The sequence below is a fragment of the Myotis lucifugus genome, unplaced genomic scaffold (genome assembly GCF_000147115.1).
Source record: "Myotis lucifugus unplaced genomic scaffold, Myoluc2.0 scaffold_128, whole genome shotgun sequence".
NCBI classification, from domain to species: Eukaryota; Metazoa; Chordata; class Mammalia; order Chiroptera; family Vespertilionidae; genus Myotis; species Myotis lucifugus.
This window is the reverse complement of record NW_005871176.1, coordinates 3227104-3250391: the sequence shown is the minus strand read 5'-3', so window position 1 is coordinate 3250391 and position 23288 is coordinate 3227104. Positions and strand designations below refer to the sequence as shown.

General features: G+C 49.4%; 1 protein-coding gene across 3 annotated transcripts in view; it reads left to right on the top strand.

The window, feature by feature from the left end:
* Window positions 1-20666, top strand: part of TCEA3 (transcription elongation factor A3) — a 43996-nt gene extending 23330 nt beyond the window's left edge. For 2 of the 3 annotated variants that reach the window (XM_006094041.3, XM_006094042.3), the window contains 6 exons: window positions 7486-7652; window positions 7823-7879; window positions 10519-10673; window positions 15529-15675; window positions 17850-17921; window positions 20284-20666. In XM_006094041.3, coding sequence (XP_006094103.1) covers window positions 7486-7652; window positions 7823-7879; window positions 10519-10673; window positions 15529-15675; window positions 17850-17921; window positions 20284-20292 — 607 coding nt within the window. In that variant the 3' untranslated portion in view covers window positions 20293-20666. Of the gene's footprint in view, window positions 1-7485; window positions 7653-7822; window positions 7880-10518; window positions 10674-12499; window positions 12620-15528; window positions 15676-17849; window positions 17922-20283 lie in introns of those variants that run through there. The other variant, XM_023758342.1, reaches the window with a different exon arrangement.
* The last annotated feature ends 2622 nt before the right edge of the window (window positions 20667-23288 follow it).

Here is a 23288-nt window from a genome sequence, read left to right as displayed (position 1 = left end):
AAGGGAAGTGACTTGGAGGTGGATTTAAGCAAATGATGAGGGTCCAGTGGCCAGAGTGGATGCTGGGACAACCAGGTGGGACGGTGAGGTTGGCTTCTAGGTCAGTGATGGCGAACCTATGACACGTGTGTCAGAGGTGGCATACGAACTCATTTTTTTGGTTGATTTTTCTTTCTTAAATGGCATTTAAATATATAAAATAAACATCAAAAATATGTCTTTGTTTTACTATGGTTGCAAATATCAAAAAATTTCTATATGTGACACGGCACCAGAGTTAAGTTAGGGTTTTTCAAAATGCTGACACGCCGAGCTCAAAAGGTTTGCCATCACTGTTCTAGGTGATTGTGAGTGGGAGACACGCAGCTATTTCAGGCCTAAAGTGCAGTAAGACTGCCACTGGAAAGGAAAGAAGCACCACCACAAGGGGTTGTTGAAGGCTTGATGAGGATGAAACAGGCCTGAGAGGTGGACGGGGCTGCTGTCTTGCCCGATTCCAGCTGCCAGCTCCAGCTGATGAGTGAAGGCTCTCAGTGCTGCTGAGAGAGGGAGGCTGAGGCTGCATCCTGCCTCGGAGAAGAGAGTGCTGTGGCCCCTTGGCAATGTCTGCCATAGGGAGGCTGGGAGGCCGCAGGGCCATCCTGACCTTAAACCAGTGGTCCTCGGCGGAGGTTCATTTAGAAATTCATGGGAGCATTTTCGGTTGTCACTGTGACGTGGGAGGGATCTTAGTCAGCTCGGGTGGCTATCACAAATACCATGGACTGCATGGCTTACACAACGGACATTTATTTCTCACATGCTGGAGGCAGGGAAGTTCAAGGTGGCAGCCGATTCAGTCCCTGGTGCAGGCCTTCTTCCTGGCTTGCAGGTAGCCACCTTCTTGCTTCTTGCTCTGTCTGCATAGGATTGGGGGAGAGGGGTGCACTCTTGTCTCTCTTCCTCTTCTTAGAACAGCGGTTCTCAACCTGTGGGTCGCGACCCCTTTGGGGGTCGAACGACCCTTTCACAGGGGTCTCCTAAGACCATCGGAAAACACATATAATTACATATTGTTTTTGTGATTAATCACTATGCTTTAATTGTGTTCAGTGAAATTTGTAACAATGAAATTGGGGGTCACCACAGCATGAGGAACTGTATTAAAGGATCGCGGCATTAGGAAGGTTGAGAACCACTGCCTTAGAAGGCCTATAATCCCATCATGGGCCCCACCCTCATCTAAACCTGCTTATCTCTCAAAGGCCTCGCCTCCAAATACAACCACATTGGTGGTTAGGACTTCAACATATGGATTCGGGGGGGGGGGGGGGATGCATATTCTGTCTGTAATGGGAATGGGGAGGGAACACCCCAGCATTTAGTAGGCAGGGGTCAGAGATGCTAAACATCCTGGAACGTGAAGGGCATCCTGCATAGTGAAGGGTTGTCCTGTCCCAAAAGGAAACACTGACCACTCATCCAGTTCTGGGTTTGAGGCGATAAAATAACGTTCAACATTAGTGGAGGGATTTATACCTCAGACTCCTCTCCTGACCTTGCCGTGGCCCTGAAGTCTGGCTCCCTCCCGTCGTGAGCTGTTTTCCTGAAGGTCAAACAGAAGGTGTTTATCCTTCCAGCCCTTGTGTCAGTTCCTGCTGGTTCAGTATTGGGGGCAGGCAACCCCAAGGGCCAGGAGCAAGTCTTGTAAATTCACTTTATCCTCTACCCAGACTGTTTCCTGCACTCTCTACCCCACCCCCCTCTCTCTCTCTCCCTCCCTCTCCCTCTCCCTCTCCCTCTCCCTCTCCCTCTCCCATACATGCATATATACAAGCATACATCCAGTGTACACATTTGTTGAGCACCTCCTCCACAAGCAACATCCTTCAGGGGTCAAGGGCATGTACACACCCTGGGGACTCCTGGGGACTCTGGCAAAATAGAGAGCGCCTGCCCGTCTGTAGGGGGCACCCACTACTCCAGCTGGTTGTTGCTCTATGGACATGCAGACCCACTGTGCCATGTCTTGCAGCTTTTTAAGGGAAACTGGACATCTAGATTTTCATATGAGACTCCTGATTTTAAACATTGGCAGCGTATTCACCTTTTTCTAAGACACAATAGGGCAGACTAGATGTATGTGTAGCCTTCCAGTTTGTAACCTCCAGACAAAGATTTAAACTCATGATCTCTGCTGTCCTGCAGCTTAGTTACTAGTGTAGAGGCAGACACCAAAATACTTGTTTTTTGAAGATGTAACACACAGTGGGAACACAGGAAGTGTTTCCTTATGACTCTATAAGAAGTCAAAGGAGCCCTGGCCGGTGTGGCTCAGTTGGTTGAGAGTCAACCTGTGCACCGAAGGGTCACTGGTTCAATTCCTAGTAGGGCACATACCCAGGTTTCAGGTTTAGTTTCTCTCTCCTCTCTCTCTCCCCCTTCCCTCTCACTTCCTCTATCTCTAAAATCAATTTTTAAAAACATATTAAAATATAAGATGTTTTTTAAAAGAAGACTTCATGGAAGAGAGAGTATTTGGGCTGAAAATTGTTATGTGAATGAATAGAATTTTGCCTGGTAGACAGGCTAAGAGAGGCCACCCCAGAGAGAGGGAATGGCGCATGCAAAGGTGTGGCAGTATGAGTGAGCATGATGCTCTGGGAACGGTAGCTGGAGTACCAGGGAGCAGACCACGAAGGGCATCACGGTGTCAGGGAAGAAGGCTGCTAGGGCCGGGCCCAGCTGGTTTTCAGGTCCTAGCGGTTCTCAACCTATGGGTCGCGAACAATGAAAATACATCCTGCATATCAGATATTTACATGACGATTCATAACAGTAGCAAAATTGCAGTTATGAAGTAGCAACGAAAATAATTTTATGGTTGGGGGTCACCACAACATGAGGAACTGTATTAAAGGGTCACGGCGTTAGGAAGGTTGAGAACCACAGGTGTTTGGCGGTGCAGTACCTGAAATGCCCTCGAGGTGGCGTGCAAGAGCAGCGAGACAGGTCTCCCGGTGCCTCTGCTCTGACCTGGGGTGGATGGATTTTCTAAGCACTGAATGGTTGGTGTCAGACCACAGGCTGGTGCCGACACTGACACATCCGGGAAGCAGAAGGACGCTCTGATGAATCCAACCCCCTACCTCCACCCTCTCTGCAATTTGACTCAGTTCCCAGTTCTGTGCATTGAAAGCAAAATGAGCGTGGCTGCCTGAAATGCCACCTAGAAACAAATGCCAGCCAACCAGCCCGCTCCTCGCCAAGAGGAGGCACGGGGACTGGGAGGCCCTGCCAGGAAGGTGAGGAAAAAACGTCAACAAGCAGCCTGGCCTTGCCCAGGTAAAGGGCTTCTGGAAAACTCTGCCTTTTAGAGACACGGTGAGATGTATTGAAAAGCATTTGGAAGGCGGGCAGACCTAGATGTGTAGTGTGACTCTGCCATTTGCTAGTTGGAGGACCTTGGACAAGTCAGTTCATCTGTGAGCCTCAGTCTATTGACCTGTCAAATGGGGGTAACTGTGACCCCCCTTTTCAGGTTATGTGAAAACCAAATGAGGTAATGAAATGCTTAGCACTGTTCCTACTCCGTGTAAGTGCTCAATAACTACATAATGCTTAGTACTAACACTCACACTTAATGTGGTTACCGATGTCAATTGCCTAATACTTTGTTGCTAGAATTCTCTTAGGTGCTTTAATCCTCTTAACAACTCTGTAAGGTGGGTACTATTGTTATCCCCATTTTACACGTGAGGAGACTGAGGCACCGAGAGGAGAAGGTACTCACCCAAGGTCACATAGCTACAACGTGGTGTTGTCAGGCCTTGAACCTGGAGTTTGGCTTTGGAGCCTGGATCCTTAATAAATACATCGCCTCGGTGCATTTACATTCCCTAAATGGCAATGTTATTCTTGTTGCTTGCTATCATGCCTTCTTCGGAGCAGCATCCTCAGGCTCCCCCTGGTGGTTCCCCACTGTTGAGTCCTAGACATTGAGGATGTCGTGATGGGGTACAGGGCTCGATGAGGGGCAACACCAGGAAGAATCCGGAACGCCATCACAGTTGTAGGAGATGGGTTGGTCCAGGTCGTAGTTGTTGACAGACACTGGCTCAGAGAGAGATCCTTCTCGTAGGTCACTGGCCTTCCAAAGAGGACCTGCCCCCACTCAGCTCATCTCTGCCTAAACCTGTTGAATGCACCTTTCATCTCTCTGTGGCCAGCTCCCTCATCTCATTCTGCATTCATTCATCAACCAAGGTTCACCAAGTACCCACCTAGAGCGCTGTTAAAGGTGCTGGAAGACGGTGGTGAGCCAGCCAATGGGGTTCCTCGACGATGGAACCTGTATTCTGGAGGTGAAAGCAGACAATGTTTATAAACACATAAACAAGTTAATTATAGACGTGGATATGTGCCATGAACGCAAGAAATTAGGTCATGTGCTAGAGAGTTATAGGGCAGAGACAGGCTGCTTGGCTGGGATGGGCAGGGAAGGAAGCCTCCCTGAGAATGTGATATTTGAGCAGAGGCCTGACTGGTGGGAAAGAACCAGTCATAGGAAAAGCTGGAGGAGGAGCCTCCTGGGAGGAGGGGCCATCTGTGCAAAGGCACTGTGGTGAGAGGACAGGAGTGTTTAGGGAACAGAAAGCAGGAGGGCAGTAGAGGCTTCAGTGAACAGTGAGGGGAGCTCAGCATGAGATCATGTCAGAGGGCAGGCAGGGGCCAGATGTGGGGGGACAGGGAAGCCACAATGAGGAGTGTGACTTTATGCTGAAAATAATTGGAAGCCATGAGCCTGGCAGGTGCAGCTCAGTTGGTCGAGCATTGTCCCATAAACCAGGAGGTTGCCAGTTCAATTCCCAGTCAGGGCACATGCCTGGGTTGTGGGCTCAATCCCCAGTAGGGGGCGTGTGGGAGGCAGCTGATCGATGTTTCTCTTTCATTGATGTTTCTATCTCTCTATACTTCTCCCTTCCTCTATCTAAAAAATCAATAGACACATATGAAATATTTTTTAAAATATTGTGGTAAAATATATGTAACAAAATTTTTTAGCATGAGAAAGAAGAGATATTTCATAATTTTAAATGAATTAAGATTTACCAAATATATAAAACAGGTTGTCATTGTGTATTTCAGGTTTTCTGGCTACTGTTATTCATTGAGGTTACTATATATATTTTTTTAAATATATTTTTATTGATTTCAGAGAGGAAGGAAGAGGGAGAGAGAGCCAGAAACATCAATGATGAGAGAGAATCATTGATCGGCTGCCTCCTGCACGCCCCCCACTGGGGATCGAGCCCGCAACCCAGGCATGTGCCCTCGACCGAAATCGAACCTGGGACCCTTCAGTCCACAAGCCGACGCTCTATCCACCGAGCCAAACCAGCCAGGGCTATATATATATTTTTAAATACACTTTTATTGATTTCAGAGAGAAAGGGAGAGGGAGATAGAAACATCAATGATGAGAGAGAATCATTGATTGGCTGCCTCCTGCATGCCCCCAACTAGGGATCGAGCCCACAACCTGGGCATGTGCCCTTAACTGGAATCAAACCTGGGACCCTTCAGTCCACAGGCAGCCGCTCTATCCACTGAGCCAAACCGGCTAGGGCTGCTGGCAGCTCCTTAATAACAGGAAGACAGGAAGCCTGTCCGAGCCATCAGCACAGTTACCGTTCATAATTGTCAAATGTTTTTTTAAAAAGTGTTTCTCATTATTAAAGTAGACATATTTCTCGTAGATTTAGAAGACATGTATAAGCAAAAGAAGAAAATGAAAATCTCCTATAATCCCATCTCAGAGAGATCATTGTTACTAATATGGTGTTCTGGTCTGAATGTTATCTACTCCTCCTTCCTGAAATTCATATGTTGAAGCTCAATGTGACTGAATTTGGAAGTAGGGCCTTTATGGAGGTAATTAAGGTTAAAAGAGGTCATATGGGTGAAGCAGATCCAATAGGAGTAGTGTCCTTATGGGAGGAGATCTGAGAGCTCACTCGCTCTCTCTCCCTGCCATGTAAGGATACAGCGAGAAGGTGGCCATCTACAAGCCAGGAAGGAGAGCCCTCACATGAAACTAAACTGACCAGCACCTTGATCTTGGACTTCCCAGTCCCTGGAACTGTGAGAAATAAATTTCTGTTGTTTAAGTCATACAGTTCAGTATTGTATTTTATTATTTATTTATTTATTTATTTATTTGTGTGGAGTTTTTTTTAAGCCAAAAACAAAATGGGATCATTCTTCGGCAGTGTATCATAGGAGTTAAGAGTGTTAGGGTTAGGCCCTGGCTGGTGTGGCTACGTTGGTTGGGCATCGACCTATGCACCCAGAGGTCGCTTGTGCAGTTCTCAATCAGGGCACGTTCAGGCTCGATCCCCAGTAGGGGGCATGCGGGAGGCAGCTCCCTCTCTCTCCCTTGCCCTTCCTCTCTTTCTCTCCAAAATCAATAAAACTCTTTTTTTGAAAAAAGAGTGTTAGGGTTGGAATCAGACAGGCCTGAGTTCAAATCTCAAGTGATATAACTCTCGGTTTGTTTCCTCGGCTGCAAATGGGGATGCCAACAGTATCTACCTCCTAGGACTACTGTGAGGAGTAAATTAGAAAGTGCTCCTCCAGTGCCTATCACCGTTCCTGGTACATGGTACGAGCCGGCGCTCTTAAATGGTGGTGCATTCACTAGTCAGTAGACGATAAGTTCCTTGAGGGAGGGAGCTTTTCTGCCTTGTCTGCTTTATCCCTTGTTCTCAACACAGTACCTGAGAATAGGTGCCTAATTAATATTTATTGAACTGTTTATTGAATGAGTGAGTAAATGGTTCAATGAGAGCTGAGAGAGAGGGAGAGAGAGAGAGAGGAGCTCTTGCAGCCCCTAATGGATATAGTTTTTGGCATTGTTACACCGTTCTGTAACCAGTAGAGCACAGTGGGAGGTTAAGAGCCTGGGCACCAGAGTTCAACTGCCTGGGTTTTCATTCTGGTCCTACTCGTTTCCAGATGTGTGACCTGAGTATCATTATTTAAAATGCATCTGTAGCCCAGCCAGTGTGGCACAGTGGTTGAACATTGACCCATGAACCAAGAGGTCACTGGTTTGATCCCAGGTTTCGAGCTTGATCCCCAGTAGGGGGCGTACAGGAGGCGGCCGATCAATGATTCTCTCTCATTGATGTTTCTATCTCTCCCTCTCCCTTCCTCTCTCTGAAATCAATAAAAACATATTTTAAAAACCCACAGAAAACAGTTTGCATGTTAACTTCATATTCGTACTGTAGCTAGTCATGGTTTGAGTTCCGTTGAGTATTAAAAAAAAAAAAAGAATAGTATCAACCTCGTGGGGTTATGAGAATTAAATGAGATGATCCATATCAAGTACCTAAAATAGTTCCTACCTCGTAGGCTTGTTATGAGATTAAAGGGATCATTGCTCAATAAATGCTTTATTTGCTTAGTATCAGAAAGTCGATTACTGATTGTCATCCTCAGATCAAACAGCGGCAAATCGAAAGCGGAGACCTCCCCCAAAACACCCAGCAGCCCCTCGAGCCCCACCTTTGCCTCCTCCATCTGCCTCCTGGCACCTTGCTACCTCACAGGGGACTCTGTCCGGGACAAGTGTGTGGAGATGCTCTCGGCGGCCTTGAAGGCGGATGGTGAGAAGGCCTGGGCCGGGGATGGGGAGGGAAGGGCTTCCCAGGGGCAGATGAGGTGTGGCCTTTCTCAGTGCCATGGGAGGGTTCAGGGTGCTGTAGTCCTTGGTACAAGCAGGCCTCACTGCCAAGGTCATGCCTGGCTGATGCCTGTGTTCCCCAATCTCTTTTAGATGATTACAAGGACTATGGAGTCAACTGTGACAAGATGGCATCAGAAATTGAAGATCATATCCTTGAGCTTTGCCAAGGCTGTGGGTGCCTGGACCGTCCAGCAGCAGGTCTTCCAAGTACAGGGGACCCAGGACAGTGAGCAGGGAGGGAAAGGACTCCGGACAGCCCCCTGCTCGGCCCCTGAACCGGAGTTCTTGATTCTAGCAAATATTTGTTAAGTCTTGCACCTGCCCGTCTCATACCAAGTTGTGTATGAGCAGTACTTCATTCAGTGTTGAGAACAATCTACGAGGTAGGTTTCCTCATCAATCCTGTTTCTCAGGTGAGGGAACTGAGGCTCAGAGAGGTTAAGCCACTTGCCAAAGCTCACACAGCAAACAGTAGTGACATCGTTGAGACTGGAACCCAGAAAGTGTGATTCCAGAACCTGAAGGCTCAGTGTCTGTGCCAGACAGTCTATGTCATAACATGCCTAGTGTGTGACGTCCAGTAGGTGAGTAGACAGAGAAGGACCGCATTTCTCATACTCAGCCCTCCCCCCTCTTCCAACTGCTGAAGATAACAGCTCCCATTTTTTACTCCCCAATATGTTCCAAGCCCTGTGATGGGCAACTGACACTTCCTACCTCTATTAATTTTCACAACAATCTCTGTGAAGCAGGGGCTGCCGTTCCCATTTCTCAGATGAGGAAACTGAGGCTCAGGAACTACTGATGTCAGAGCTGGACTGAAAACCTTGGTCTTTGGATTCTACATCCTGCGGTCGTTCCATAAGGAGGTGACCACCTACCTGTGTGATATGGGCCTATCGCACCAAAAGATTTCCCTCTTGGAGGGAAAAACATCCCTTGGTGCTGTGCCCCATTGAGTGAATGCTGGGATTTCTTTTACTGGAGACAAAGCTTTGCATGTCCAAGAGGTGTGGAGGGAAGCGGACAGCATCCCCAGGAGAGAGGGCCTCTGGGTGTCACCCTGAGGTATGAGTGACCCTTTTGAGTGACTCTCTTGGGCTTTCCCTGGGGAGCCAGCTGGGGTTAGGGAGGGGTGGAGGCCAATCTGCAGACAACAAACTTGCCTGCTTCCATCTCCTTCCTGCCTGAGGCCCACACTAATATCCTCCAACACATCTTCTGGGAGTTTCTCTCCACCATCATTTGATTATTAGCCACCCTTGAGCTACCCAGCATCTCACCAAATGCATACTCATAATTTCTCACTCACTCAGAACACGGAGCATGGGCTTCCTCTTTGTTTTCTCTGGAACAGTCGTCCCTCCAAGCAGGTCCCTTCCCAGTTTGAAACAAAGGTGGGTGATCTAGTACCTCGTTCCGCTGGCCTTTCCTCTGTGTTTTCTTCCTCCTGAATGTCGGTCACTGAAGGAGAGGAAATCAGAGCCACATTGACCGTGTGTCCTCTTCAGAGTGACCCTGGACGAAATAGCAGCCGTGGGGCTCACATGTGCTCCTTTGAGGGGTCAGTGACACCCAGGTCCGCGCTCTGCTCTACCTTGTCCTCCCCTGTGATCTCAGGAAACAGTCGGGAAGGAGCCGGTGGCAGTACTGCCAGCCCTCCTGTCCCCACATGAGCAGATCCACACCTCCAGGCATCCCAAACACAGATTTTTAAACATACGTTGTGGCTTCCAAATGCATTATGGCACAGTCTTTCTTTTTACACTTTTATTGTACAAACAACATGAAAGCAAAAACAGAAATAATACCACCTTCCTTCCCAAGCAAGTCAGCTGTTTCCATTTTTCTACATTCCCCGCAGTCTCTGTCTCGTCTCTGGCTTTACCCAGCAAAGGCCTCATCTTCCTGAGTCTCCTTGGCTGAGGAGACCAAGAACACTGGGCTGTGTTCCCTGAGCCCCTCCAGAGGAGGGAGCGGGAGGCCTGTCTGGGATACAGCATCTGGACAGAGCAGTCACTGTGATTCATGGCCAGTGGCAACTTCCTGCTGGCTGAGCGGAGAGCATTACCATGAGGAGGGGCTCTGGCATCCAGCCCTGTCTCTGCCGGGAATTTGCCCTGTGACCTTGAGCGAGGGCCTTCATTCTTCCTAAGCCTCAGCTTCCTCCTCTATTAATGACCAGCAATTCCCAAAGTAGGTTCCAGGGAATGATGACAGAGAACTGGGGGCACTGGATCAAACAAAGTTCAGCAATGTATTTATTGCAGTATTCTTAGAGCCTGAAACATGTGGCTCCTATCTTGTTTTTCTCTGCCAGCTGGACTCACAACCCTCAGGTAACTAGAGGTAACCTTCATCGTTATCCTCATAGCAGCCCCTAAATGTTGAGCTCTTGCTGTGTCCCAGACACCACAATAGTGCATCATGCAGCTTTGATTGCTGAATCCTCATAACAGCCCCGTATTTTATAAATAAGGAAAGTGTGGCACAAAGAGGTCACGTGAGCCACCTGAGGTCATACAAGAGGCTCAGACAAACCTGGGCTGCCCCTTCCCGGAGTCCCGGACACCACAGTGCTTGCTGTAACCTTAGAGGCTGTTTCCTGTCCCCGACACATGGCTGACCCCAAATGCCTACTGCAATTCCCTCAAATGCCACAGAAGTGCCCGACCCTGAACAAGTCCAAGGAGAGGAAGAGATGGCCCTGGATCTCCTCAGGCTTCCAGGAGAGGTTCCCCATCCTCCCCTCTATGAGCAGCTGAGCTGGCCCTTGACCATGTCACATATCTACCAGGAGCTCAAGAGCACAGATATGAAGTACCGGAACCGGGTGCGCAGCCGAATCAGCAACCTCAAGGACCCCAGGAACCCTGGGCTGCGGCGGAACGTGCTCAGTGGGGCCATCTCCACCGGCCTCATTGCCAAGATGACGGCAGAGGTGAGGGCCAGGCCGGGACCTCTGCACAGTGGGGTGGGAGGCCAGGCCCCTCCAGCTTTCTCCAAGTTGGAGAGGCAGTGGTTTGTGACTCCATAAAAGATGAGCCAGGGAGCTCTTCCAGCAGACCATCTCGGACTCCCAGCCTCTCAAGGCTTCTGGACCATCAGGATGGTGGACACGGCTCATACGTATTAGGCACTGTCCTGAGCACTTTAGACACACTGGTCAATTCTATCTTCACACCCACTAGGGTGGGAGTGTTTATTATCCCCATTTTACAGATGAGGAGGCTGAGGCTCAGAGGAGTTAACTGATTTGCCTATAGACACATCTAGAAAAGATTCAGGCCAGGAGGCGAGCTGTTGGGTCTTAGAGTTTCACTCTTCACTGCTTGGTTATCTGCCTCCCTCCTCTGCCTGTAGCCCATTACCGCTCCGGGCCCAAGCCAGAACAGGAGTCTCTGTCTGCATGGAGCACAGTCCAAGGTGGGGAGACGGATATACTTACAAGTATGTGTAAAACAGGTGGAAGTGCCATGATAGAGGCATCGTGGGGACTTAGAGGAAGGAAGGATTGCTCCAGCTTAAAAGGGTCAGTAAGGGAAGGAAAAGGGAACAAGCCTGTCTGAGTTTGAATTCTGCCTCTACCACTTAGCTGTGTAATCTTAGGCAAGCCACTTAACCTCTCTGTGCCTCAGTTTTTTCATCTGTAAAACGGGATGATAATAATAATAATAGCTATCTCATAAGCATTCAATGAATTTAGAAGATTAATATATAAAAAGCCCTCCTCAGAATTAGTGTCCGATAGGCCCATTCACCAACCATTTCATGTAACCCTCAGCACAATGCTATGAAAGAGGAAATAGTATCCTGATTTTTTAAAATAGATATTTTTATTGATTTCAGAGAGGAAGGGAGAGAGAAACATCAATGATGAGAGAGAATCATTGATTGGCTGCCTCCTGCACGCTCCCTACTGGGGATCGAGCCCCCAATCTGCGCATGTGCCCTGACTGGGGATCAAACCAGTGACCTCCTGGTTCATAGTTCAATGCTCAACCACTGAGCCACGCTGGCCGGGCTAGTATCCTCATTTTATGGATGAGAAAACTGAGGTCACACACAACTTACAAGTGACAGATGAGGGTGTAAAGATCTTTACACATCCCCAGGTACAAGCGGCTCTTTACTGCCACGGCTAACAGAGGGATTCCCCACAGCCCCTGGAGTTGGCACACGAAGCACTAGTCAGGGAAGTGGCCCTGAGAAGGGGAGGGAAAATGCATGACATCTGGAGTCTGGGTGTGCCTCAGGGTATCTGGGAATCTGCTGAAACTCTTGGCAGGAGTGGGCCTTTGTGTGTGTGTATATGATGTGTGGTGTGTGTATGTACTCTATGTGTGTATGGTGTGTGTGGTTAGGGTACGTGTGGTCTATGTAAGTGGTGTGTGCTTGTTATGTAGTGTGCATGTACGTTTTTCTGAGAAGCTAATAGAGGGAAGCTAACTGACTTCCTCAAATACCCAAAATAAGAAAGATAATACCCTGGCTTTCAGATAAAATGGGGAACTAGGCCAGTGGACCAGGATTGTCTTTCTGCTTAATTTTAAATATCTGATCTTTTTAGGCAACTAGCAATCTGTGCCCAGGGTTACCACTGCAACTTGGCTTTAGGCACATGCTCCTTCCCTGCAAGGTGTAGCTGTGACCTTTCTGGAAACCCAGCCTTGCGTTTATTCCTCTGTCCCGCACCCGTGGCCCTGGGGTCACGCTGCTTCTCTGTGTGTGTGTGCTGTGGGATGCTATTGGGAGTCTGTGTTACAGGCCATTCCAGAGCATGTTGGGAAACCGAGCCCATGGGAACCAGAAGCAAGGTCTGGCACAAGTTTGAGCCAAACCCAGCAAGTTCCCAGAAGCTGGAGGTCATAACAGAGCTGAGCGTCCGGATTAGGCCAGAGACAAGCCCCAGAAGTCCCAGCAAAGCAACTGGCCAAGCCAGACACGTGGATGAGATCGGGCCCCACCCAAGGGCTGTTCACTAGAACAGGGCAAGAGAATCGGGTGATCAACCCAGGCCCAAAAAGAGGCTGACCAGACCAAGGGGAGCAGGCCAGGAATCTAGCAGGCCCTTGAGAAGGGACTGCCAGGGCCCGCCGCTGAGGAACCCCTGCCAGCAACTCAGCCAACATGGATGCCAAGGAGATCTTCCTCAGGTCACCTTTTGCTCCAGGCGGGAGGTTTCTATAAGAAATATAGGACCATTTTTGCTCCATAAGAAAAATAACAGCATTGTGTGGGCTGCTTGCAGTGCTGGGCTCAGAGGACAGGCAGGTGCTGTCAGGGAAGGCCTGGGACAGGGGAGGCCCGTGTGGATCATGTCCCTCTCCATGTCCACGTCTCCCTAACTCCCTTTCTGTGTCTCTTTCCTTGTCCACCTGATTCCCTCATGCCTCCTCTCTTTTCCTCTCCACCCAGACATGTCAAAGAATGGAGTAGAGTCTGAGATACCCATTAGAACTGTTGAGTGGACATACTGTCGGTCCCACAAGGAGAGAGATTTTGTCTGCTCACTGAGTCAGGGCAGAGCTAGGTAAATGGATTTGTGGGCGAGTGGATAGAATATTTTTCTGTTTTTATTCCTTAGGTGACACACAAGACTGTCTTTCTACAACCTGACCCTCAGCCATGTCTCCCACACTCCTCGCCCTGAGCCCCACTCTATATACCCTTCCCCAAACATGTTATTGATCTTTTTTAAGTTTCATTTCCTTTAAAAAAAATTTTTTTTTTATTGATTTAAGAGAGGAAGGGAGAAGGAGAGAGAGAGAGAGGGGAAGAGAGAAACATCAATGATGAGAGAGCATCATTGGCTGCCTCCTGCATGCCACACACTGGGGACCGAGCCCACAACCAGGCATGTGTCCCGACCAGGAATCAAACCTGGACCTCCTGGTTCATAGGTCAAATGTTCAACCATTGAGCCACACTGGCCAGGCTGTCCTCTGAACTTTTGCATGGACTATTCGCTAAGTCTAGAATGTGCCCTGGAAGTTTGTTTATCTTTCAAGATTGGTTAAGGTGTCAGTTTCTTTAATGAATCTTTCCTGCCCCCAAGCAGTTAACCCCACACTAGGGGTGGGGGGCTTTCCCTGCATTTTGTATGCCTTTGTTTTAATACTTCATAGGCTATCTTGCTATCCTGTGTGAATGCTAGGCTACTAGACCAGACTAGCATTACCTGGGGACAGGAGCCAAATCTTATCTTGAGGGCTTAGAGGCAGTGGTGCTCTGAAACCAGCTCCAACCAGCTCAGGAGACAGGATTATGTGTAGCTACTCCCAGCTCTGCATTCAGCGACATCCACATTAGCCGCTTGAAATTGGCCTTGATGGAAGTATTTACACTATGGAAATTGATAAATACTACATATCAGCCACCCCTATGGTCAAACCCGGTTTACTAGCACACCAATGCAGTTAGACATTCAATAAATTAGCGTCCCATAGATTTTGAATGGACAAATGCATTATGCTCTGGGAAATTGCCCCCAAATTAAAATCAGCTGCTTTTTGCTTACCAGTATATGGCCTTGGCTGACGTGCTTTACCCCGTTGTTGGTTAGAACCTATTCCTTGAATTTAACATAGAATTTAAACATTTGTGTGCACCAGAGTAACTTGGGGACACTGGTAGAAATGCATATTCCTGGGCCTGACCTTCAAGTTTTGGGTTCCTAGGAATCTGCATTTTGACAAGAAGCCCAAGTGGTTATAGCGCAGTGGTCAGCATTAGATTTAGTGGTCACTAAAATATAGGACCTTTTTGCCAGCTCTGCTCTCCATGGTTTAAGGACTCAGGTTAGAAAGCAACAGTGGAAATGTTGAGCGACTCCCAGATCCTCACTCATTTTAGCATCAGCCTCTGCCCTCCTCCTTCCCCCACACCAGCCTTCCCTAGGACTCTCTCTGGTTTGAGTGACCCCCTCTCTGTTCTCACCTGGCAGAGGTTTAAGGGCAGTCAAATGGCCAGGGAGAAGGATAAAGAAAGGAAGGACCTAGCCCAGTGGTCGGCAAACTGCGGCTCGCGAGCCACACGCGCTCTTTGGCCCCTTGAGTGTGGCCACGAAGTTTCAATCGCACTGTACGTGCGTGCCCGCACGTGGTATTTTGTGGAAGAGCCACACTCAAGGGGCCGCAGTTTGCCGACCACTGACCTAGACAGTGCGGACACTGAGTGTCTACAGTGAGATGACACAAGACAGGAGAGTTTGATCTGTAGGAACTTAACGATGTTCTGATGCACTCAAGGTGAGCAGTTAGTGGTGTGAGCCCAGGTGCTTCAGGTCCCGCGTGGGTGGGGACAGCAACAGCAAGTCATGGTGAGACCAGGTCCCCACAGGCAGAATGGGCTGGGCAGTGATCACAGCTCGGGCAGGCCTGGGTCATGTCCAGACCAGACGGATAAGGAGCACATCATACATCAGGTGGTCCCTGGTCAAGTCAGCTCAAGCAGGAAGGTTCAGGCAGGTGCCCAAGGTCCAGGCAGGCAGGGTGAGCACCAGGTCTGAGGAAGTGTACCCAAGAGTGCTGATCCGGGGGCAGAAGCGGTTTGCCTTCTGCTCTCCTGCACACGCCCTTCTGCACTTGGCCCACCAGAACCCCCCAGTTTTGCCCCCCCACCCAATGGGGATGGCCTTTTCCCTGTGGAGGCAGGGCCAGGAGTCCAGGCCTCCCTCCAGCTCCTTGTACTCAATCCAGCAGGTTCCCCTCCTCTGTTCAGGCTCCCTAGACACCAGGTATGGAGCAGGGCCCCTGGGACTCCTGGCCCTGAAGGACAAACTTGTTTTTCTCCAGGAAATGGCCAGTGACGAGCTGCGGGAATTGAGGAACGCCATGACCCAGGAGGCTATCCGTGAGCACCAGATGGCCAAAACGGGCGGCACCACCACTGGCCTCTTCCAGTGCAAGAAATGCAAGAAGAAGAATTGTACCTATAACCAGGTAAGGTGAGGAGGGGGAGGAAGCCACAGGGGCACAGAGATGGAGAACCAGAGAGAGCTCAGGGAAGAGCCAGAGCGGGGAAGAGTTAAAACTCCAGGCTGCAGAGAAAAGGACAAGTCTTGGTACACCAACATGTACCCATGGCTTCTGTTTTGTTTTTGTTAATCCTCACCCAAGGATATTTCTTCCATTGCTTATTCAGAGATATTGGAAAGGAGGGAGGGAGGGAGAGAGATGAGAGAGAGAGAGAGGGAGAGAGAGAGAGAGAAAGAGAGAGAAACATCGATGTGAGAGAGACACATTGATTTGTTGCCTCCCACATGAGGGATTGAGCCTGCAATCCAGGTACGTGCCCTTGTCCAGGAATCGAACCCACGACTCTTCCGTGCGCAGGTCAACACTCTAACCACTGAGCAACATCAGCTAGGGTCCCGTGGCTTCTAGAAAATGACATTCTGCATATACAACCACCCCGATTTGTGTCTGTGAGGCTCGGCCAGCATGTTCTGGTTGTACCTGCAGCAAGACTAAGAGGAACCAGACTCACAGGGCACAGAACTATAGAGTCACAGATGGCTGGAAGGGAACGTGGCAATATAAAACTCAGCTCTCTCACTTTGCACACAGGGAAACTGAGGCCCAGACAGGGGGCAAGCTGTGCAGCTTTGTCCAAGATGGCAAAGATGGTCAGTGACAGAGACAGGAATAAGTCTAGATCTAGACCTTTCTGCCTGCATCACAGCCAACTTTGTGTGCAAAGCCTAAGGGTTTTAGCCCCGAGTCCTGAGGATGAAGACCATTGCCCCTGTCTGGGGAGCCACGTAAGGCATGGAGGCCCCTTCTCTGGGAGACTTTAAACCAGAGAACCACCTGCTGTTTCTGGGTGGCACATATTATGCCCTTAGGGCACCAATGTTCTTGGATTCTAATTGATACCCCATCATTCTGGAACTCTATTCACTCCTCCATCTGCTCAGCAAGCAAGTGTATCAGGAGCACCTTGCCTGTGGGGATCTGTGGCTACAGCAGAAATACAGTCAGCCTTGCCATTCCGGAATCGCCCCTCGGAGAACCCCGATTCAGGAATTCCGAGATGTTTGTGCAAGCTCCTGCTCTCCTCCAAGCACTTCTCGTGTGGAGGGTATGAGTCCTGCGCCTGGCCTCCCCCCAGAAGTACACTGCCCATCAGCAACGTTTCTCTGCACAGAGGACCCCCAGTGCTCTCCTTCCTCCAGGTGCCATTGCTCTCCAGGGACGAGGCGGTGCTAAGCTGCATCCTCCTGGTCGACTGCCGGGCTCCCTCATTAGTCCAGGGACTACCTCCCACCCCGTGGACTCCCAGCTGACATCATTCATAGCTGAGTGTCAGCAAAGTAACTACGTGCTATATGTCATGGCCATTTATAGAAAATCAGAACAACAGCCCTAACTGGTTTGGCTCAGTGGATAGAGCATCGGCCTGAGGACTGAAGGGTCCCAGGTTTGATTCCGGTCAAGGGCATGTACCTTGGTTGCAGGCACATCCCCAGTAGGGGGTGTGCAGGAGGAGGCAGCTGATCGATGTTTCTGTCTCATTCATGTTTCTAACTCTATCCCTCTCCCTTCCTCTCTGGAAAAAACCAATAAAATATATTCAAAAAGAAAAAACCAGAACAGCAATCTTTAAATCTGGAAATGCCAGGGATTTGCTGTGGGAAACCTGCACCTGATGGTTTGGGTAAGGGGGTGAGAAACTAAAAAAAACCCCATTACATTAAATAGTCCCCATGATCTTCAAATCTCTTTTCCTCTCTGGCCTCAGTCCTACCACCTATAAAATAAGGAATGATCTAAGTGATCCCTAGGGGTGCTTCCAGCTCACCTCATCGGGCATGTTCAGAGGTGAGTCAGGGAATACTTCCTGTAGGAGATGAGTCTTGAGGCAAGAGAAGAGACATCAGTTCAGAAAGATCAACAAGAGTGAAAGTGCAAACGTCAGGTTGAGCCAGTGAGATACTGAAGGTGAGCTGATGGACCTGCAAGAGAAGAAAATGTACATTAGAGAGTTCTCAGTGATAAGGGATTGCCAACAGTGCTAAGCTCTGGGACTTGGACCCACTTCTGCAGACAGTGGGAGCTAAGGCAGGTCCTAGAGCAGGGCAGTGACTTCATGAGTGGGCCTCTCTCTGTCGCAGGTGCAGACACGCAGTGCTGATGAACCCATGACGACCTTTGTCTTATGCAATGAGTGCGGCAATCGCTGGAAGGTCTGTATCTTTCTCCCTCACCCCTCTACCCCATCATCCACAGACGCTGCCCCATATCAGGAGTAGTAAACCCACAGCCAAGAAGGGGCCTTGTGCATAGGGGCTTACCGGCCTGTGCAGAGTGGATCTGCAGAGCTGGAGATCGTGGTGGGTTGTTATTGGTGAGGCAGGAAGAGAGTGCACAGTCATGTGCATGTTTTGGAAGGTACCCGGCTGGGAAGGGAGCAGGAGCCACATTTCATCAGAGGATGGGCAAGTCCCTCATCTGAGCACAGAGGGAGTCAGTTGCTCCACCCCCCACCACCCAGTTCCACAGAGAAAAACAATAGCACTCTCCACTTGGACCACACTTCTTTACAAAGCGCTTTCACAGATGTTATTTCCTTTGAACCTGGCCACCCCAGGAGTGAGGAAGGCTGAGGTCTGTCAGAGGGGCCTCTCCCGCAGTGCTCCCAGGTCATCCTCCCTTCCCAAGGCAGCTCTGGAAAAGCTTACGTTACCCAAGGCTGTCACCTGGGCTGCCCAAGCTCCTACGAAGCCAGAGGTTTTGTTTTCAGACGTGAGAGCCAAGCAAAGACTCCTCCATGGTGCTCCCCTCTGCCATGTCTTCTTCCGAAAGAACTCAGTGTGGTCATGTGATTAATGTCGGTCTCCAGTACCACCTGACTCGCTCGTGCACTGTGTGATGTCTGGGCCACCAGGCAGGCTGTGGGTTCTCCGTAAGTTCTAAGGTCCTTAGCAAGGAGCCCCAGACCGAGCATGGGACTGGGCGTCGGGAGCCCTGCTTTCCGGTCTCTCCACTCTGCCCTGCTCGCTGTGTGACCCTGAGCATCTTACTCTCTCCCTGGGCAAAAGGATAGTCATGCCTTTCTCCAATGATTGATGCGAAGGAGATTACATATGCATGCACGCTTTGCAAACAGCTAGGAGAAATGTTCCTTTATACTACTACTCTCACTTTTGAATGAGGAAACTGAGCTACCGAAATGTTTCACAAGCATAAGGTCACACGGTTTGGAGCAAATTCCTGAACGATTGTGTTTCTACAACTTTAGTGAAGGCCTCCATAGCCCCGGGGCCTCATTGGATCTGCCGTATTTTTTAACTCGAAAGTCAGACCATTGTGTATTTTCCCTTCGTTCATCTATTGAGCACCTAGGGATAGGGCCAGTACAACGGCCTAGTGGTTTAGAGCAGAGGTCCTCAAACTTTTTAAACAGGGGAACAGTTCACTGTCCCTCAGACATTCCACACATGCGCACTGCGGGCCCGGGACGAGCCGGCTGCTAAGCAGGACAGGCAGTGGCGGCAAAAACACCCAGCGGGCCGGATAAATGTTTTCGGCCGGCCGCATGTGGCCCGCGGGCCGTAGTTTGAGGACGCCTGGTTTAGAGTATGGGCCATGGCATCGGGTTCAAATCCTCGTTTTATCACTTTATTACAAAGTGACTGAGCTAAGTGACCCGAACTCTCTAGGCCTGGATTCCCTCCTCTATAAAATGGGGATGTTAACATCTAGCCCACAGAGCTGTTGTGGGGATTAGGGAAGGTAATACACGTGAAGCATTAACAGGGCCTCTGGTGGCTCAACTTGCCCCTTTTGCCAGGCCCTCCTGTGCAGTGAACGACCCGTACGACCACACAAGAAAGCCCTGGGCACGTGTGTTCCTGGTACCTAGAAACCACCAGCCTTGCTATCCCGAGTTTGGCTCTCACTAGCATTACGGGAGCTTAGGCAAATGACTTAATAACCCCTCTGAGTTGCTTCTTTACCCGTGAAAAAGGGAGTGACGTAGTGCCTACCTCCTGGGGTGACTGTGAGGATGAAATGCGTGAATAACTGTAAACACTGCCTATCCCAGAATTACTAGTAGTGAGTGCCCAATACATGATAGCTCTTGTCATTGTTACTGCTGAGGAGCAGACGTTCTGCCTGCTGCAAACCCAGCTCCTCCTCCCTTCCCCATTAGTCAGAGAGGCTGGGCCCACTAGAGGTGGCAGCGACATGGCTTCTGACCACATTTTCACGGCCAGGTGGAAGGCCTAGAGTCTAATCAAGCGATTGGTGATCATCACAGTGATATTTTGACGATGAGTTGAGAGCACACCGCATGTCTGGCATCACATTTCCATTCAATTATTACCCAATATCCTTCTTACATTGGCCGGCATTATGATCCCATTTTACAGATGAGTGATTTGTTCACAGTCACACAGCTAACGATGCCAGAGCTGGGATTTGGACTCTGGTCTGTGTGGCTCCAGACTCTGCCTTCTTTTTCATGTCCCCTCCCCCTTCCCCTGCCTCCTTGGGGGGGCGCAGGAAAAGCTCTAAAATTCTGTTGCCTTTTTGGTTTTGTAGTTCTGCTGATAGAACTGCCAGCCAGGATTTCAGTGAACAAGTTGAGGAAGAACAAAGAGAAAGCACTAAGCCATCGTAACTGGAGAAAAAATAAAATAAAATGTAAAATGAAGAAAAACGCTGAACTCTGAATGGGGTACTAGGGATCAGAGGGAGAAGCCTTTCACAAATTAATCCCCGGTTATGAATACTGATTGGCTAATAGAGGGAACCCAATTGGGATACCATGCGAAGAGTCTGTGTTCACAAACCTCTTGTAGAAATCAGAGACTCAGGTGTCAAATCTTTGACGCGCTGGCAGACCTTTGCTTTGCGTCCCTTCCCTCACATCCCAACCTCCCAGCCTTTGCTGAATTGAAAAATAAAATAACAGACGGATGCAAGTCTTACCCCACCCCGCCCCAGAGTCGCACACGAGAACACTTGGCACACGATTTGGCTCGGGCAGCTACGACTCCACGCCATGGGGGAGGTTTCTTCCCTGCTCGGCATCTTTTCCCAAACTCTGCTATTCCCTGTTCATAGCTGGCTTTGGGGGCCTTTGAACCAGGGAACAGATCATCCTGAACTGAGTTTTTCTGCCTGAAGAGTACAGTGCCCCCCCCCCCCCCCCCCCCCAGGTCCATGGCCCCTGGAAGGTGCCGAGCCTCGGAAGCCGCCTAGGCCCTGGCAACGCGTTCCTCACAGCTCCATCTGTGGCCCCCGCTTCGGAGGAAGTCTGCAGGGAGGTCCTTATCATGCTTCTCCCTCGATGACATCGGCTTGCTTTTTACGCCGATGGGAACCTTAGGCAAAGCTGGAATCTTCTGGAAAAGCCTGGGGAGCAGGTCAGGTAGGCCTGTCCTGAGTCTAAGTCTCTGTCCCTGGCCTTCCAGCAGCCCCAGCCTGAGCCTCCAGGGCTCTATGTTTCCTAAAATGACTGACATGCAGGAGCCTGTGAACGCTTGGGCAAGTCACTTCCCCTCTCGGGGCTGTTTCCTTACCTGTGAAAACAGGAGTTGGTACCAGCGCCGACCTCAGAGGGTGACTGAGAGAGGCCGCTGGTCTCCATCTGCCTTGGTACAGCCTTAGGGCAGCTGTTCTGAGTAACTTCAGCCCAAGTTCTTTATATGCCCTGGGCATCAGCTACTCTGAACTGGTTATCACCTTCCTCCTTCCACCCGCCAAGTGCCTCCTCCTAGATGAAGCCTGGGAATAAACTAGAAACCTACCACCATCTTCAGTTCCAGCCGTCAGATTCGGGGCCGGTCCTTTGGAAGGCGTGAGAATCCTCTCACAGAAGACACAACATACACAGCCCGCAAATGGCAGGATCAGGACCGAAACCCAGGTCTCCTGCTTCCTGTCATTGTGCTGAGAGATCCAGGGCCATGCACAATGCTTGGTGTATACCTCCCAGGAGTTCCCAGCCTAGAAATAGGCACAGACTTCCATACCAGACGGGATGTGATACATGCCTGAGGTACGATATTCCCTACGGAAGTGTGGAGGGATGTTGCTTAGCTATCCAGGAGCTTCTACACTTTAACATGGGTGGGAGTCCCCAGGGACCTTGTCTGGGGTGGGGCCTGAGATTTTTCGTTTCCAATAGGCTCCCAGGTGACGCCCACACCGCTGGTCCACACTGAGTGATAAGGGTTGAGATATCCAGATTTTTCTCTGCATAATCGAAATTTCCATCTAAATGTCTAGAAGACAAAAGCGGAACAAAATGGCAACTACTTTTTAATAGCAATTACAATTTAATAATGTCATTGATCAGCTGCCTGGGATCAAACCTGTAACCTGGGCACGACAGAGAACTGACCCAGCAAGCAACCTTTAGGTGCAGGGGATGACACCCAACCAACTGAGCCACACTGGCCAGGGCTATTATGCTCTTGGTTGTTTTAAATTGTGAAAGATACATACATACAACTTACCATCTTAACCATTTTTAAGGGCACATACAGTTCAGTAGAGTTAAGTACATTCACATTGTTGTCCAGCCAATCTCCAGAACTCTTTTCATCCTGCAGAACTGAACCTCTTATGTGTATTAAACAATTCCCCATTTCCCCTTCCCCCGGCCCCTGGCAAGCACTACTCTACTGTCTCTATGAATTGTATTATTATACACTTTCACACACTGAGAAAACCACGGTTCAGAGAGTAATTTGCTTCCAGGAGGCAGAATCTGAACTTGAACCCAGGCCCCTATTCACATCCTGAGCCATTTGAAATATGGCTTCACCTCACAGCACATGAGGCATTTTACTTTCCCCACAGCAATGATGGCCACTGTGAACCAAGACACTCCTCTGTGCTCCTGTTTTTTGCAGCCATTCTCACATTTAATCTTTTTTTATTGTTGATTTTAGAGAGAGGGAAAGGGAGAAAGAGACATTGATTTGTTGTTCCACTTTTTTTGTTGTTGTTGCTTTGTTTTTGCTTTATTAATCCTCACCTGAGAATATTTTTTCCATTGACTTTTAGAGAGAGTAGAAGGGAGGGAGACAGGGAGAGAGACACATGATGTGAGAGAGACAGATCAGTCAGTTGCCTCCTGCACGTGTCCCAGTTGGGCCGGGGATGGAGCCCTTGACCAGAATGGAACCTGGGACCCTTCAGTCCTCGGGCCAACACTCTAACCACTGAGCCAAACTGGCTAGGGCTATTCCACTTCTTTATGCATTCATTGGTTGCTTCTTGTATGTGTCCCGACCACAGATCAAACCTGCTCTAACCAATTGAGCTACCTGTCGGGCCCTCTCAAATTTAATCACAACAGCCCTGCAGTCATTGTGTGAGGGAGTGTCCTATCTCCCAGCACAGTGTCTGGTACAAAATAGACTCAGTTAACATGCTTGGTGAGTATGGGCCTATTTGATGCCTTTAAACAAACTAAATAAGTTTGTTGTACATTTTTAATGCAATTGTTTACATTTTTTGACAATGTTGATTCTCTCAGGAGAAAACCAGCTGAAATGCACGAAGGTCACAAAGAGCTTCCCAATGCTCTGCAC